The 18,508-nt window shown below is 41.4% G+C and overlaps 1 protein-coding gene across 6 annotated transcripts in view; it reads right to left on the reverse strand.

Annotated features, from left to right (window-relative positions):
- Positions 1-1,574: 1,574 nt before the first annotated feature.
- ARHGAP6 (Rho GTPase activating protein 6) overlaps positions 1,575-18,508 on the reverse strand; it is a 525,552-nt gene continuing 508,618 nt past the window's right edge. For 4 of the 6 annotated variants that reach the window (XM_003805673.7, XM_055106117.3, XM_063601880.1 and 1 more), the window contains exons 11-13: positions 8,009-8,277; positions 6,263-6,343; positions 1,575-3,552 (exon numbers count right to left, since the gene is read on the reverse strand). In XM_003805673.7, the coding sequence (XP_003805721.1) occupies positions 2,885-3,552; positions 6,263-6,343; positions 8,009-8,277 (1,018 nt within the window). In that variant the 3' untranslated portion in view covers positions 1,575-2,884. Of the gene's footprint in view, positions 3,553-6,259; positions 6,344-7,182; positions 8,278-18,508 lie in introns of those variants that run through there. The other 2 variants (XM_063601879.1, XR_008622709.3) reach the window with 2 other exon arrangements.

Genomic DNA, 18,508 nt, shown 5'->3' on the forward strand with positions numbered 1-18,508 from the left:
TTGCCAGAGACACAAAAACAATGGCTCATATTGTTTCAATGTCAATGTCAGAGTATTCATAGATGGAGAAACATATGTGACACACTGAAGCTTTTTTCATGCTTGTTGAAGCTGTCTGTTCATGGGGAATGAGTGACTTGAACAGCCTTTTAAAGGCATTTTGGCCAGCTTGAAAGAGTTTTTTATTTTTTTCTTGTCAGGTATTATGTAATTTATAAGGTATTAGAAAGGATAGTTTCCCTCAGGTCTTTGGGTTTCATGTATGATTTTTTTTAAACTGCTTATTTTCAATATGATAAAGGCATTTAAGAAACAAGGCCTGGCACGGTGGCTCACACCTGTAATCCCAACACTTTGGGAGGCCGAGGCGGGTGGATCACCTCAGGTCAGGAGTTCGAGACCAGCCCGGCCAACATGGGGAAACCCTATCTCTACTAAAATACAAAAATTAGCCGGGCATGGTGTTGTGCGCCTGCAATCCCAGCTACTCAGGAGGCTGAGGCAGGAGAATCGCTTAAGCCCAGGAGGCAGAAGTTGCAGTGAGCACAGATCATAGCACTACACTCCAGCCTGGGTGAGAGAGCAAGACTCCATCTCAAAAAAGAAAAAGAAACAAGCTGTAACTCACTAAGCTAAAGATATGGCCCCTAAGCTTAAATGTGCAAAGAGAGGGAGAGTGAATATTGAGATATATGTAAAAGATATTGTGAGTCCTGTTTCCTGGACTGCTTATTTTAGATCTATTAACAGATGGACATACTTTTCGTGGCCTTTTCTGACATAGGCATCAACTTCAGGGCCATTTGATCTGGATGTTTTTTTAAAAATAGGACTACTCTAGCAAGAACATGGTAGAAAGAGAGTCGCATTTATCAGGCCATCCAATCTAGGAAGGAGGGAAAGAACTGATCAGATCATGGTCAAATTCAAAGCCAGGGAAGTAGCATCACCAGGAGTAGGATGAGAGTAGGTGGCACAGAAAAGCCACCTGCGATCCACAACCAAGCAGCATTTCCTCTGGATCTTGTTGACAACTTTTGGCTGAGTGTGGGCAGTCAGGAAGAACCAGAGGTCTGCAGGCAAATCCTCCCTGAGTCCCAGCCAGTGGTGGAAGTGCTGGACCGGATGACAGAGCCTGAAGCTATCTCAAACCATTCCCAAATAAGAAATACCACATGCCACTTCTAGCTTTTATTATTTCGGCCCTGAAGCAAATTAGGCATCTAAGGCCCACAGAGCAGGTGTAGCTTAACAGGAATTGCGTTGGGCAACAGCTGCCCAACACAGTTCAGGAAACTCAGGAAACCTGAGTTTCAGTCCTGTAGAAAACCACCTCTTCAACAGTCGAGGAAATCAGCCTTTACTTGCAACAAATTATTATACATTTCTAAATGCTTTGGTGTCACTGAGTTGATGTCCCAAAGCCATCTGATATTTTTAAACCAGCTTTTTGCTATATATGTATATGCATAGAATTGCCATGATTTATTACACTTGGATCTGTGGATAGTGAAGAATATGTCTGAAATGTGATGCAAATTCATTCAAGAGATTTAAAGCCAGGAAACAAAGCCTTTGCTTAACTTTTTATTCATCATGGCACAAGATAGAACCTTAAGAAACACCACTGGAAATTTCATCACCAACATGAAAATTAAGAGTAGCATGTTTTATAAAAAAAAAAATCTTTTTTTATAATACACTTTCCCTTCAGAAGTGAAAAAAAATTGCATAAAATACTGAAGCGTATCGCCATCTGCTGGTCAAAAATAGTTATGCACTTGAAAAACTTCAAACTACTAAAGTACGGTAGAACATTTTACAATACACATAAAATTACGAAAGAAAACATTTCCTCAGCCTTTGGCACAATGTAAGTACAAAGCTGTAGGCCTTTTACCAAATGTGATTTAGTTTTTAAGGAATTGCATGTAATTTGGCAAATACTGATTATGGGGCAAAGGGAAAAAACATGTTCTATAATTTGAATATTCTATGTAGATTCTTAAACACTTTATAGTTGGATTCCAGTTTGTAATTTTGAAAAATACATAAAAATTATACATTATAAATATATATTATATATGGCCTATATAAAACTGAATTTGATGTAACGTGGGACGGACAACTTCTTAATTTCTTTGTGAGGCACTGCCTTTTTCTTGTGTTAACTGAATCCTTTCTAAACAAGTTCTAAAAATATATTTTGTAATCTATCAGATTTAGCATTTTCCTGAAAACGTATTCAATATCTAAAAGCATTCAGTGATTTTTTTTTGTATCTGACTCCTATGTAAAAATATGGCTTCTCATACTCTGCTTCCTCTTGTTAGTGTTTGGTATCGAAGGAAGGGTTATCCCCAGTTATAAAGCTATGGCAAAAGCACAGAAACCCGCTTGTGCACATCCTAGAAAATTCTATAGAATCTCATTGTTTAGTATATCTCATTGCTTAATATAAGTGAAGTGATTTTTTTTAAAAAGTTCCTTTTGTTTTCTCTTTGTGAATATATCATATATGATTATACATAATCTGTTACAGAATACACAATAGTCAAAACCGAAGACACATAAATACGGTTAGGCTATACCAAGCAAGAGTTGTATCTTATATTATAGAGCCAAGAGGGACGTTTTTAGATTGGACACTGCCATCTGGTTTGGGTTCTGTTTGTTTTTCCTAAGGCTGGCTACGCAATGGAACCTTATTCTCAATGGCGGGGGCGTGAGTGCTCTACCTCTGTAGGTGAACGGGATTTCTCTTGTGTCACTTTTGAGAAGTGTGAAAGAAGAACACTAAGTGTGCCAGTGGCCACCACCCACGGTCCCCCCTGGGCTGGAGGGCGGGGGGCTCGGGGCAGGGGGGGCTCGGCTGGGTGCGGGCTCAGACCAGCGTCTCGGGCAGGGCATCGGGGTTGTCGGTCGACAGGAGCTCCCAGATCTGCCAGCGCTCTCTCTGCCAGTCGAGCCAGCCAGCGTCCCCCAGGCGCGGACTGTCCTGCTCGCCCACTGGCAGGGAGTTGGCGCTGCTCAGTTTTTTCTGCGTGACCTGCTGCTCTCGCTCGGCTGCTTGGCCTCCCTGGTCCGTGGCTGTCTCCACGCCTTCCGGGGGCCCCTGGATCCAGGCTGCCGCTGCCGCGGGCTTCCCTGGGCCCGGGTATGGAGGCGGGGGCCGCTTGTCATCCCTCCCACTCCCATGGGGTCTTTGGCACTGAGGTGTGGCCCGGCTCTGCAGCCCGGCCACATCCAGCTCACTCTCGCTGAGGTCGTGGGCGCCGCTCAGGGTCAAGTACTGCTCCGACCTGGCCGTGGGCCGCTCGGCTTTCCCTGCCACCTGGACGTGGGGCGTGCTGCAGGCGCGCGACACCGCAGGGTGGGCCCTGCCCTCCGTCGCGGGGGCTGCGGCCTGAGTCCTCCGAGCCCCCTGCGTGTCGCTGTCCAGCTCTGCGGGGCTCCCCTGCCACCGAGGCCAATTTGGGGACAGGTTCCCTTGAGAAAGGGAGCAGGGCCCCGCTCTTAGGGAGCTGCTTTCAAAAATGTCTCCAGAGGAACCTGGAAGCCAGAGAGAAAGCCCAAGAAATGGAATCAGTTTGTAGAATCCTTGCTGGGGATTCAAATCCTGTTATTTCCTTCCCACTTCTAAGACGTCCCCCCGGACTTCTAAAACTGAAACAGCACAGTATGCTCTTAGCTGCTGCTACCTGAAGAAAACAACCTTCCCAGCAAAACAAAAAAAGACAAATGCTTTTTGATTATCGGCTCAATTCATATGCCTAGACTCTGACAGGTTAGCTGAGACGTCAGACTATATTAATAATTGGCTTTGCCACCAATTTGTGTTTCAGGAAAGGGCCCCTCTACATGGCTGGGAAAACTTTTCAGAATCCAGAAGGTGAAAGAAGCATTCCCTTCTTGTTCAATGCAATCTGTAATCCAGGAGAGATACAAATTATAATGTTTTCATGTTTCTATTGCATCAATGAAGTTACTTGAATCTCAAGTACCCCATTCCATGCCAGAAGGCAGGCCAGCCACTATGCATATTCTCCTACCATCAATGCAGGAAAGGCTGACTTGGTGATCACCCAATCGTTCCCCTTTACTTCCTACATGGCAGTTTCCAGCCTCTCTGGCAGTTAGGAGGGCCACAGAAACGAGGTCTGGGCAACAAATGTGGACAGATGTGATGTAAGCCATTTCTAGGCCTGAACTAAAAAATAAAAAATTAAAAAAAATTAAACCACCCTGGCTAACACAGTGAAACCCCGTCTCCACTAAAAATACAAAAAATTAGCCAGGTGTGGTGGTGGGTGCCTGTAGTCCCAGCTACTTGGGAGGCTGAGGCAGGAAAATGGCATGAACCCGGGAGGCGGAGCTTGCAGTGAGCCGAGATCGCGCCACTGCACTCCAGCCTGGGTGACAGAGTGAGACTCCGTCACAAAAAAAAAAAAAAAAAAAAAAAAAAAAATTAAAAAAAAAATACTAAACGAATGCCTTCCTACTGATCTTTGCTTTCCCCCTTCCCTTAACTACCAGCCCAGCATGAAGACTCTCTAGGCTCTGAAACTCTTGGAAGACTCCCGGGGCTCTGAGGATGGTGGAGCCACTGGATATGTGGAGCCTAGGCTGGGCCCCTTAGTGACTATGTGGAAGACAGCACTCCCTCCCCTCACACACTCCCGCCCCTCCTCACCCCTCACAATCCACACTGTACTGGGACAGTGAGGGAGAAATCCAGTTGTAATAGGTTAAGCCACTGCCCCATTTCGGAGTTGTTACAGCAGTTAGCCTTCCCTAAAGGATACAACTTTCTTTAGGAAACTGAAGGGAAAGAAATAACAGCGCATTTTGCAAGGCAAAGGAGGAGTCCTTGGGGCATGTGTACCCAGACTACCATTTTCCTATGAATCTGCTCTGCCCTCCACTTCTTAAAAAGCAGACAAGGAACAAGAACAAGGCCATGTTGGGGACAGGGGAGTGGGAGATGTGAGTATTTACAAAGAAACAAATGATAGCTGAAACAGGTGACAGCTGAAACTGGAAAGGAAAATGGAATAAGGCTCTTCACAGGATACAGTGAGATATAGTTAGAAAAGGAATCAGCACTAGAGGGCATTACATTTAAAAATGCACTGTGCTTTTAAAATGTAATATGGGAGATATTACAAAACAATGAGAAAGGGAATATAAATATAAATATAAAACAACCAAATAATTTACACATTTTATACCATATATAACACGTATTCCAGATGGATTAAAAAAATTAAGGCTGTGAGACAATGAAATGACATTAAAAAGAAACGCATACAGATGACTGACTATCCAACGCTGAACTGAAGATTAATTTTATGAAAGAATTCACAGAAAAGAGACAGTGATAAAATTAATTATGTAAAAAATGAAAATGCAAGTAGTAAACAATATGGAAAAAGAGTTAACATCTTTATTATATAAAGAGTTCATAAGAATTTAAAAAACACTGGCATACATAAATAGGAAATGATATAAGTAACAATTCAATGGGGGGAAGTTCAGCAAATTAATAGAAACACTGAAAAATACTGGTAAGAAAGAAATGCAAATCAAATTAATAAATGCAATTTTGTTTTTTAAGTTAGCAAAAGTGAAAACCCACTAACTTGCAATACTGATGAGATTTGCACACAGCAGTGTAAAATCTCCTGCCATCCACAGTTTACAGAATGTAAGGTAGTGGGTCCCATACAGCACAGGAGGTGACTGTACCTCCAGATTCTTGGAAAGCCTTGTTATATTTGACGCACTTCCCTGTTTGGGATTTGTAACCTTTGACTTGCTTTCCAAAATTTTGTGAATCTATTAATAATTTGAAAAATTAATTACATAAAAGAGGCTCCTGAAAGTGTAACTTATTACAACAATAACAAAAAATTTCAAATGACTTAGTATTGGTTTGTAAACTATGATTATGCACTCTGTGGAATACCCCTGGCCCTTAAAAAGGATAATGGAGAGTAACTGGAAAATGGAAGTTAGAAAATAATACAAAGTTGCACAGACAGAGTGACTGTAACTATGAAAACCTTTGCAAAGGAAATGGAAAAAAATATAGTCAAAGATTGGCATATTTGGGTGGAAAGCCTAAGGATAGTTTCATCCCCTCCCATTTTCAGCATTTCCCAAATAATGTTTGACAAGCATGTAATATAATGATAGTAAAGAAAACTTTAGAAAATAATTTTAAAAGTAAATGCAATAAAGTTTAAAATTAATACTTCACCTGTCATTCCTGGGTCTTTGGATCCGCTTTTTAATGTTGAATGCCAAGTTCCCCAGATATCGAAAGGCTCCTCTGACAGATCTAGGGAAAAAGTGTATAAAAAGGTATATAACACAAAAGGAAAATTAAAAATCAATGAACATTTTAATAACATCTCTTCTGTGCAAAGTATTGTATTCAAGATCCTGTTGTATACAAAACAGAATACAATTGAGATCCACCTTTCAGCGTGTTCATTCTACTTGGGATTTACAAAAAGGCCCTTTCTATATCATGCTCGTGGTAGACAGAATAAGGGCCCCCCAAAGATATCTGTGTCATAATCCCACAAATCTACAAAGATGTTATTTTCAAAAAGGGCTTTGCAGGTGTGATTAAATTATGGTTCTTGAGATGGGGAGATTTTCCTGGATTATCTGGATGGGGCCAATATAATTACAAGGGTCCTTATAAGAGAGGGGTAGGAGAGAAGATGCTGCTAGGTTGTTGGCTTAAAAGATGGAGGAAGGGGCCTCGAGCCAAGGAATGCAGCAGCTTCTAGAAGCTAGAAAAGGCAAGAAAACGATTGTGCCCTAGGACGTCCAGAAGGGAAAGAGGCCCTGTGGACCCATTTTAGACTTCTCACCTCCAGAACCATAAAATAATAAGTTTGCATGTTATAGGAAATGAATAGAAGGGTGATGGGTGACAACAGCTTTATAGGTGCTAACCACATTAACACAGAACTAGAGGAACAATAGAGTTTCTGTACTATCCTCAGGAATACTTTGCTATTGGTATCACTGGATTTCTTCATGCATGCATTCACTCATAAATCCCCTTAGCTTATCCATCAATATTTATGGAGTAAGGCACTACATTAGGCTTTTTCACCATCTCATTTAATCCTCACTACAATCCCATGATGGGATTATAATTACGATTTATAGCAGCAGACGTCTACTGGGTGCCTCCACGTGTTCAGCAGTTCACATGCGTTATCTCACTTCATCCCTAGGAGGTTCCCAGGAGATCATTTTACAGACGATGCAACTAGCGTAAGGAGCAGGTAAGAAATGCACACAAGATTACACAGCAAGTATTATCGAGTGCGTATTACATTTGAAGTGCTGCGTTGAGGGCTTTACATGGATTAGTTCATTAAACTCAATGAATTAAATACTGTTATCATTCTGAGTTTTCACAGCAGGAGGAAATGGGACTCTGGGAAGCTCAATCGCTCACTGGAGATCCTGCAGGTTGAAAGTGGCAGAGCAGGTTTGTGACTCCCAGTATAGTGCTCTCTTGTCATTGGATACTAACACTATTTGGTTCTGGAAGGTTGTCTTCATACATATAGTAGGTTCAGCTTGTTTTCTTTAGAAATGTAACAGCAGTAATTGGGTGGCACCTCAGACTAGCAAATATGCAACCCAAATCCAGTATACATAAAGTTCCTAGGATGCTGGAGGGAAAAAGAATCAGCTGGGAATAGGAGTGGCTCCTCTGGGCATGCGTTTATTTCCCAGATATCTGAGAATTGGAGTGTGGCCTGCAGGGACCCTCCCAGCCAACGACTGTGCTCGCCACACCTTCCTCTTCCTAGAGTAGGCGTTCAGCAGGTACTCGGTAAATGCAGGTTGAATTACAGAAACATCAAATAAGGGAGAGACGAAGAGAAGGTCCGAAGAGCCCCACACCATGCCACATGCAACAAGAGGAGGGTCACTTGTTTTGGCCAGCGCCTGCTGGCCAGGCTCCAGTTACCTTTCCCAAGCCTTGGTCCAGGAGAACTTTCCCTTGACTTTGACGACGACAAGTGGCCCACCAGCATAAACTGCCCTGGCACTTTGTAAAGCTTCTCCGAGCCCCCCGGGGCGGCGTCCTCTTGCATAGCCAGCAGGGAGCGCTCAGACAGCACTGGGGAGTTGTTGTCATAAGGGGAGATGTCTCCGCTGGAGGCCTTGTTGGAGTCTGTAGATGAATGCCTCCCTCCCACGGAAAAGGAAACTTCCGACTGCAGCATGTCAGGGCTTCTGGCACAATGAGACAATTACAGGTGTGTGAGTTTGTTAACAAGTAGTGACCAGATTTAAACAATATGGCTATTACACAAATGACTGGAGGAGTATGCATGGACACGGGCTGAAACAAAAAGACCATTTTGAGCAATGTTCCAAGACATCTACATCCATGACGTGAAAGGGTTTCAACGATATGACCAGCAGAGGACAGTAAAACCCAACAGATATAACAGGAAAAGGCAATGATGGAGAAGGCACGGTGAGAATGAAACCGACAAGGAGCCCTGCATTTGCCAATGGGCATCGCTAAGTGCCTCAGGGACTCATTCCTGCTTCCATTTTTAAGTGAAAGTCTGATGCTCACTATCTATTAGGTAAGGATACACTAGTAGATAACTCTTTCACTTTCCTCAATATCCTGCATTAAAAATAATTCAGATAAAACTATGGTTGACACTTTGCTTGAAGTTCATTATGGCTTTCTGGACAACTTTTCCATCCCACCAAAATACTTAGTGTACTTAGTGTAAGTAAATCCATCCTTCATGTGATAAAGATGTTGATGCCACCGGTGGGAATAAGTGTTTCATGTATAAAGTAGTGACAAAAACAATAAATATATGACCCTCACTAGACTCCATTTTATTCAAATACATCTAAAATGATTCTACAAGGCACTAGTGCTCTTACAAACTGATATGATGTACTAATTAGTATACCATTATCATAGTTCTGTGTTCATGAGTTGTCACAGAAACAGAAATAACAGTGAAAACGTATGTGGAACAGAAAAATGAGAACTTGAGCAACGTGAAAAGATCATGGGAAGTCTTACCTGGAAACATCTTTCTTTTCTACCCTCCTCAAAACTGGCCCTGACAACATCTTGAAGGGAAACAATCACAGATTGATTAAAAGTTCCAGAACCTACATCTTTTCCCCCTTACTTCACTTCTCTTTACTAGTCTTTGCTCTCTTTTGGCTTAATTTTTCAAAACAAATCCTTTTTATTTCTTAAAGAAGGTAAACACATGCCTGAACAACACTTTCCTAACCAAATGGTTTTGCGCATGCAAACTGGAGGAAGTGCATTCACAGGGATCTAGCTTCCTCTGAGGTTTCCAGCAGGGGTTAATATCCCCGGGAAAAACATCCCAGCTTCTGTGATACTGCCACAGCCGTAACTGAGGCAAACACGGGCCTGAACCCTTTTGCTGAGGACATTTCCTACCAACATGGAATAAAGAAGCCCCTTCCTTGCCTCCTCTTTGAACTCTCATCACGTAATCTTATGGGAAGGAGCCAGAGGACTGCTATGAGGATGATTTTCCAGGTCTGCAAGATCTCATTGAGTGGTTGTGAAGTGCATCCCAGGGTGGCTGCATCTGTCTCACCTGGGAACTTGTTGGCAATGCCAATTCTACAGCTCCATTCTGGACCTACTGACAGGACTGGCTACACCATTTGTGGAGCCCAGTGCAAAATGAACATGTGATGCCCCGTGTTTAAAAAGCGTTAAGCATTTCAAGATGGCCACTGCAAATCAGTAAACCAAATGTGGGCTTCTTCTGAGTGTGGAGTCACAGCCCTGAAAGTCAGCTCTGCCTATTAAAAGGGAAACTCAGGGTGGGGCCAGCAAATTTTTTAAAGAAGCCCTCCAGGTGATTCTGATGCACGGGGATGTTTGGGAACCTCTAATAACCAAACCTTATTTTCCTCTCTCAATCTGTAGATGTGACAGTGGGCTAAAGGTCTGCTAAGAGCCAAATCAGGAGGGAAACCAAAGATGGTAGCCAAAACTGCAGCATTGGCTGCCCTGGGAGTGAATGTGATGGTCCTGACCTTGGGGTGACTGAGGCCACAGTTAGGAGAAGGAGGAAGGGTGTCCCCATCCCAGCCGATTCCTGGACCTCCTCTGTCTGCCTTAAGCAGGATCCAGACAACTGAATGTAGTGTAGTCCCATTGTGGATCAGAACATTTTGAAGTGAAAGGGGGGTAGGAAGTACCAGTGTAGTGTTCTCTGCTCTTCTGGTTCAGTCTCCTAAGTCAAGCCGGCAAAGTGACCACAGCTGGGCCCTCCATCAGGGAGGAAACAGTGGGGGTGGCTGAAGCGAATCCCTGGAGGTAGAGGTAGATGAGGTGTCTCATAGTAGACACAGGCTCTGAACCTCCTTGGGATGGCTGGGGTCACAGCCAGGGACATAGACAGAGGGGGCATCCAATGAGAGACGATGTCTTCTTTTCATAGTTTCCCCACCCCCCAGTGTATCCCAGCCATGGGAGGAGATACAGTGTGAGTACACATGGCAAGCAGTTTGGGAAATATACTTATGTGAAATATCCCCTTGGCCTGTGAGGAGAGTAAAAGTTAATATTTATACAGAGTTAATTATGTGGCAGGCACTGTACTAAGCTACTGTTAACAACTCTCCTTTTTCCTGACCTGAGTCTGGGATTGAGTGAAAGAAACAAGGAGCTGACTGAATGCTGAATACCATGCTCTCTAGCAGCAGAGGCAGTTAGGGTTGGGATTCTTCTAGAATTTATTTGGTAGATAGTGTTCAACATTATTACAAATCAATAGTAAAATGCTCTTTCTTACTTAGAGTTAATAGCCTTTTAAAATGTTTAAAATATTTCCCTATCATTTTATTGTCTTAGCAGAGGTCAGGAAGTGGCAGCCAAATTTGCCTAAGAACCTATGTCCAAGAATTATCTTCTCACATGAAAGCACACCGATTAAAAAAAAAACTGTTTTATTCACTCCTCAGAACTCTCATAACAACATAGGCAGTTCATAGATTTTTAAAAAAATAGTGTCATTCTATTGTTTTATATCTGTCAGAAGCAAATCCAGGATCAACATATATACACATACTCACATATACATACATACCCAACACACACGCACATACATATACATATTCAGACATAAACACATACATATACATGCATCAACATATGCACACATATACATAAACACATATATACACACACACAAATATGACATAGACATGTACACATATACACAGACACATATTACATATACACATACATGCAACTATATACACATGCATATACACATACACCCACTTAGGTGATACAATTGGAAGTAAAGACACAGAACAGAGAGAGAGTAGGATTGCTGAATGGAGGCTGGAGTCCGGAGAAATTTCCAGAGACTTGGAAGCAGAATTGTGAGGGCCTTTCAGAGTATGTCTCTCCTGTAATGGGGGCTGGGCATCCAGTCATTGTGGATACCTTCATTACACACCTGTGCTTCCTGTGTCCATTTTCCATTTTCCACTTCTAAATCTTTCTATTCTATCCCAGTTTCTGAAACATTTCTAAGTTTATGGAAGCTATTGTAAAAGCAGCTTGTCAAATTTATAAATCAGGTAAAATCTATAAAGTTCTGTAAGATTTTCCATATAAAAATCACAAATCAAAAAACAAATTCTTATAATCCAGAAATTCTGCAAGAAGACAGGGTGTGAATAAATCTGGGTGTAGTGTAGTGGAAATGTGGATGGTAAAAGTTTATAGGAAAGGAAATTTCTCTGACCCTGAAACCTAGAGATAAAAGTGAGAAAAGAAAGAAAAACTACCTTTCAGGCTACAACTGTCAGAGCAGTGGTTGTCTGCCAGGACCAGGGTGCCTGATGGTGGCTAAAACCCATCATTGTGAGTCAGCTCTGGGAGCTTCTTGAGTGGGCATTACCTTCCTACAAACCAGTTCCAATTGGCAGCACTCTAATTTCTGAACACTGGTGGAGAAATGGGCCCAGGAGGGGAGGTTTTAGTGATTTTCCACAGGACACTCAGTGTCAAATCTAGAAAACCATACCATCTTTTGGATATGTCCGAAAAATGAGATAAGCAACCACAATGTTTTCTCTCAGATTTGACTCTAGGATAATCCAACCCTAAGAAGATAGTTTTGAGTTCAGGGTCCCAAATAAAGGCATTAAAATACTCATGTATCTATTTACATGAAATTTTTACTCTGATCAGTGATTCACTAGATGAGGAATAGTCTAAAAGCACATAGTGACATCTCTTTGTATGTCTTGGAGTTTGATGGATTGAGGTTCAGAATGTTGGGTGAATGAGTTGCCAGTTGACATAAGTTGGCATCCAAAAGTGCCTGGTGGCTTCTCTTTCCAGTCTCAGAACATCATGGATTGAGGTTGGGTGGACAGGTCACCAGTCTACATGGGTTTGCCTCCATGCATGGAGGGTTTCCCCGTTAGACCCCCAAACCCCAGGACCATCTACATACAGCATGCATGGCCAATCTCAGCTAACCAGACAAGCAAGGGATGGGCATGGAGAGCGAGTCACATTCTCACCCTTAGCTGGTCCCTCCAGGTCAGGGCGTAAACATGCTGGCAGGGTACTGTGGGCAGGCCTGCACTGCAGCCGGAAGCACAGAACTTGTTCTGGGGACAAATGGAAAACTCCGGTTCAATCACCGGATGGGGCCCGCCCAGCACCTTGCTGAGCTACCCCAGCAAGAAGAACTGTGGAGGTTTCAAATGTGTGTTGGCTTCATCCTTGGCTTAATCATATGACTGATAAGTTCCAGTCTGTTGGAACTGAAAGCATTGTATCATCCATCTTGGATTATATCAATGGTACTGGGAAAGGAATCCACTGCTGGAGCAGCTTTGGAATCATGAAGAATGTGCACATTAATCACCATCAGTTCTACAAAGCCTCCCTTTGACAGATTGCTAGGGATAAAGGTGCCCCACTTCAAAGAGGAACTGACATGGCTCTAAACTCTCCACTGGATGATGAAGCTAACACCCTGGGCATAAGCCTTTGGTGAAATTTGTCCCCTCATTTTTAGTCCTTATTAATTCCCTCCTAATGTCTCTGGCAAATGGAGCACTTATGACAGGTGAAGATCAGACAGTGTTGTCTTCATTATTTACAGAGGGCCTGATAAAAACACCTTCAAATTAACATTCTGCAAATTTATAAAGAAGCTGTGAATCATAGTGAAGGTGTGAGGAAGGAAGGGGTAATGTGATACATTCTCCCTCCATCTTGAATGCCTTTCCATAGAAGGCATATATGCACACATTTTAGAATTTTTCATTATGGAATTCTCTATTCCACATAAGCTTTTTCTAAAACTATCTGGCTGGAAAGACTTTCTTGAATGGAGTATGTGTGTTGGGGGAGGGGGGCAGGGGCAGTTAATGCTTCATAATTTCCAGGGTATTGAGGCCAACAGCTACCGCCACTCAACAGGACTCTTTGCTGTTACACTGTACTGGTAAAGTTAGATTTCTTGTCTGAAAATTTCCTGAAACCCTTTCTGATATGAAAAATCCTAGTAAAAGAAAAACAGAAATTATAATCTGTCACATAACACTCCATGTTTGTGAAAAAAGATATTTTTAATGATGAGCTTTGAAAGATTAAAAGAAATGATCTATGTGATATTTGGTAAGTTAAATGTGATACCTTTAAATTAGAAGAAAGCCTAATGCTCCCCCAGAATGAAGAAGGCAGATTTGTCATTCAATAAGATGAACATCTAGCTAAACAATACAATTATTTTTCAGTACTGAAATTTTATTTTTTTCACACTAGTACAGATCTTCAACCATGCTCTTGATACACTAGTCACCAGTTTTGCTAATTTTTAAAATTAATTTTAGTTTAATTTTTTTTCAGTAAAAACTTTGTGAAGGCTACTAATAGAATTAACCGCAATGAAATTTAAATATATATACCTGAGTTTAGTTCATCCATATCTGCCTTCTCTCCAAATGCAGTTAAATTTGTTCTATTTTGATCTTGTTTCCAGAGTATAGAAGGGAAGATACTTTACTTAGCCTTATTTAATTAATATTCTATTTCTGGGGAGCCCCTGAGGTTTGATAGAATAAGAGCAAATCTTTATATGTTTCCTCAAGCCTATATTTAAAAATTACAAGACCTGTTGCTGAAACTAGTTACTGTGTCACAGATGATCTGAGCTCTGCTGAGCTCTCCTGAGCTCTGGATTTATGGGGGATTTTCACATTAATCATGCTTAGTTCTGCAAAGCATCCCTTATGCGGAACTTAGGGGCCCGAGATGCCTCAGGCAAAAGAAAACTGTGTACCTCTATATACATGGTTTTGTGTATATTTTTTTTCCCAGAACATCAAAGCAGTTGAAAAAATTGAAAAATTGAAAAGAAGATACATTCGAATCTATAACATTTATATTAAATTTAAATGTTTTATGTATGCCCAAACAGAATTTCCTTATTATTTTATTTCAGGTTAATTTAGTTAGAACTTATTTAAGATTGTCACTTGGTCAAGAGAAACTGTCAAACATAGCAATTCTCTCAGTTGGAACCAAGATAAACAAAGTAGATTTTGAAAATCTTGCTTTGGGAGCTGAGGCAGGAAGATCGCTTGAGCCCAGGCGGTTGAGGCTGCAATGAACCATGGTCGTGCCACTGCACTCCAGCCTGGGTGACAGAGCGAGACCCTGTCTCAAAAAATAAATATGACTTATGAGTTGCTTCCATTTAAGGCAGCAGCACATATTTTACCTTTTGTTTCAGGTTCTATGACTAAGCATGGCTAGTCTTTTTTAATTTTTGATATTTTCTTTATCAAACATTTTTGGCATTAGCTTGGATTTTTAAAAAATATTACATTGCAATATAATCAATTTTGCTGACTGAGTTTTCTGGCATTCCCTTAAATTCTGTGTCTAGGCAAGCGTCTCACTTGCCTCTCACTAAGTCCCAGTCCTACTGTGATTCCTTTGTTTTGTTGCAAATATTCACATTCAACATATCCTGTCCTGTTTGATTAACCTCCCATTCTCATTCCCTATTTCCTCACATCCTTAAATCAAAGGGTAGGGGAACTATTTTAAGTACCTTTGAAGAAAAGAACATATATAATTCTAGTAAATATACCTGACAAGTATATATTTTTAAAAATCAAAGTCTTGCTTTCTTTTTTTTTTTTTTCCCTAGAGACAAGGTCTCACTCTGTTGCCCAGGTTGGAGTGCAGTGGCATAATCTTGGCTCACTGCAGCCACAAAACCCTGGGCTCAGGTGATCCTCCTGCCTCATCCTCTGGAGTAGCTGGGAGTACAGGCATGAGCCACCATGCCCAGATAACTTTTAAATTTTTCTTTAGTAGAGATGGGGTCTTGCTGTGGTGACCAGGCTGGTCACAAACTCCTGGTCTTGCATTCTTAGTCATAAAAATCTCTTCTAATCTCCCTCTGGCATCCCGTTTTGGTTGAAGCCAAATATTTAAGCAGACAAGCATGAGAAAAAACAAGGAATTATCCTTTAACTCCTCCAATACCGATGTTGCATAAAGAAGTGAAAAACCCAAATCAAAACAAAATATTAAGTTCCCAAATATCACTAAATGTTTGCTCTTTCAAAACAGAAATTATAATATTTTCTTGTTCTTGGTTTTACACTCTTTTGAAACTTGTTTCTTTTCCCCTCCAAATAAAATCTTGTGCAGTTTCCACTTGGCCTCACAGGAATGTAAAGCTTTATTTAGGTATATGAACTGGTGGCAGAGAACAGAAGCTTCAGGAAAAAAAAATCAAAGGGTTAGAAGCAAATATAGTGTTTGCTTTTAGACACAATGCTATAACTTAAAGTGAACGGGTTCTCTCTTGTGTCATATTGCCTGGAAGGTTGCTATCTCATGAAAACCAAAGTAGAATCTAGTGATGGCCACGCCTTTGGTAAGTAGTTGTAAATGAGCAAATTGGTGATGTTTATCATATACCAGACTATACACTAAGAGCATAATTCTGTATTTAAGTTGGTGCTACTTTTTATCTCTAGTTTACAGATGAGGAAACTAGAGAGAGAGATCTATCTATGTATTAACAGATATTAACTCTTAACTAATAGACCGCATATATAATAGCAATAGAAATGGAATTGAAACGTAGGCAATCTGGCTCTGGATCTGAAATGGTAACCAGTCTATTAAACTACACAAGCATGTGTTATTGACAGATAACTGACTACACAAACATGTGTTACTGATGGATAATTGACTTGCCAATGCAGCCAGCACCATCTGGCAGTTTAGGGTACTGTAATTTACTATAATTTAGCCTTACAGTAATCTATTGTCACTGCTTCTTGACTTAAGCACCACCCCTCGGCCTGCCATTTAAGGGCTTCTACCTTCACTGCTGGCCAGCCTCTTTATTGTGACCCCAGCTAGCCAACATATTTACTGTTATGTCCAGGTCCTGGTGCAAGCTCCCCAAATATCCAGGCTTGTTTATATCCTCCACAGTCTTCAAAGTTCACTGCAAATCCTTCCTCTTCTCAGAAGCTATCTCTGAGACTTCAAATCACACCTCTTTTCCTTCTCCAAACTCCAAGTGGATTCATGGTCTGGAGCATTGATTCCCTTCCTTTGTCAACACAAGGATGCCTTTTTAATGTCAAAAATCACCCAGCTCAAACTCCCACATGATAGTAAATTTGTGATATCCAACGTGGTAGATCTAAGCTAGAGGTTCTTAACCCTGGTTGCTCATTAAAATCATGCGAGAGACTTTAAACAAAAATCCGAATGTCCAGATTGCAGCCTATAAAAATGAACCAGAATCTCTGAGGGGTGGCCCAGGCATAGTTGTTCTTCAAGCTCCCAGGTGATTCCAAGGGGCTGGTGAGTCTGACAGCCAGTGGGCCAGCACCTATTGTTTGGCATTCTACCCTTGGAGGCCTCCTCCAACAAGTCTGAAAGCTCCTAAAAGCAAGAATATACTTTGATATTTTAAGCTTTTTAAACTCAAAGTGTGGATCATGGACCAGTAGTATCAGGATCACTTGGGAGCTTGTTAGAAATTCAGATTCATAGACTACCTCCCCGAGTCCTACTGATTCAGAAAGAGCATTTTAACAAGATCTGGTGATACCTATGCATAGTAAAGTTTGAGAAGCATGAGTGAGTGAGTTTAAAACACAAAAAGACCACCTACTTTGGGAGGCTGAGGCGGATGGATCACAAGGTCAGGAGTTCAAGACCAGTCTGGCCAACATAGTGAAACCCCGTCTCTACTAAAAATACATAAATTAGCCAGGTGTGGTGGCATGCACCTGTAATCTCAGCTACTTGGGAGGCTGAGGCAGGAGAATCGTTTGAACCCGGGAGGTGGGGATTGCAGTGAGCCGAGATTGTGCCACTGTACTCCAGCCTGGGTGACAGAGCGAGACTCGATCTCAAAAAAAAAAAAAAAAAAAAAAAAAAAAAGGCAACTACAGCTAGAGGGGTAGCACTCTGGAGCTCAAGCCTCAAAAGACCACTAAAAGTAAACATTCATTTATTAACATATGCATTTTTACTTCATGACATCATTCTCTGCCTTCTGGGCTGTTCCTTGGCCTGTACCTAGAGGAACACAAACAAAAACCAAACACTTTCTTCTCCTAAGTAAGTCTTTCCCCAGTGTTTTCTGTTCACTGATAATGCTAGTCTCTGACATACACAGAGCTCCTATGGGCTCATTCTTCTTTTTATTTTATTATTATTATACTTTAAGTTTTAGGGTACATGTGCACAATGTGCAGGTTTGTTACATATGTATACATGTGCCATGTTGGTGTGCTGCACCCATTAACTCGTCATTTACATTAGGTATATCTCCTAATGCTATTCCTCCCCCCTCCCCCCACCCCACAACAGACCCCGGAGTGTGATGTTCCCCTTCCTGTGTCCATGTGTTCTCGTTGTTCAATTCCCACCTATGAGTGAGAACATGCGGTGTTTGGTTTTTTTTTCCTTGCGATAGTTTGCTGAGAATGATGGTTTCCAGCTTCATCCATGTTCCTACAAAGGACATGAACTCTTCATTTTTTATGGCTGCATAGTATTCCATGATGTATATGTGCCACATTTTCTTAATCCAGTCTATCATTGTTGGACATTTGGGTTGGTTCCAAGTCTTTGCTATTTTCTTGGAAGCCCTGACACTCACCTAAGATCTTGGTCTAGGGTCTGCTCACCTACACTTTAAAATTCTACTTCTTACTCTTACGGATAGGGAACAGAAGGGGCTGGACAATTGTACAGCTTGGGATGGGCTTAATATGTGTGCTTCTTCCTTTTCCTAATAGAAGAGAAAGAAAGGTTCGCTTTTTACCACAGCATTTATATGCAAAGAGTGTATTTGAAAACCATGTAAAAAAACTTCTATCAACTGTTCTTTAAAGTATAGTATTTATC

This window comes from Pan paniscus, chromosome X (assembly GCF_029289425.2).
Source record: "Pan paniscus chromosome X, NHGRI_mPanPan1-v2.0_pri, whole genome shotgun sequence".
Classification (NCBI taxonomy): Eukaryota; Metazoa; Chordata; class Mammalia; order Primates; family Hominidae; genus Pan; species Pan paniscus.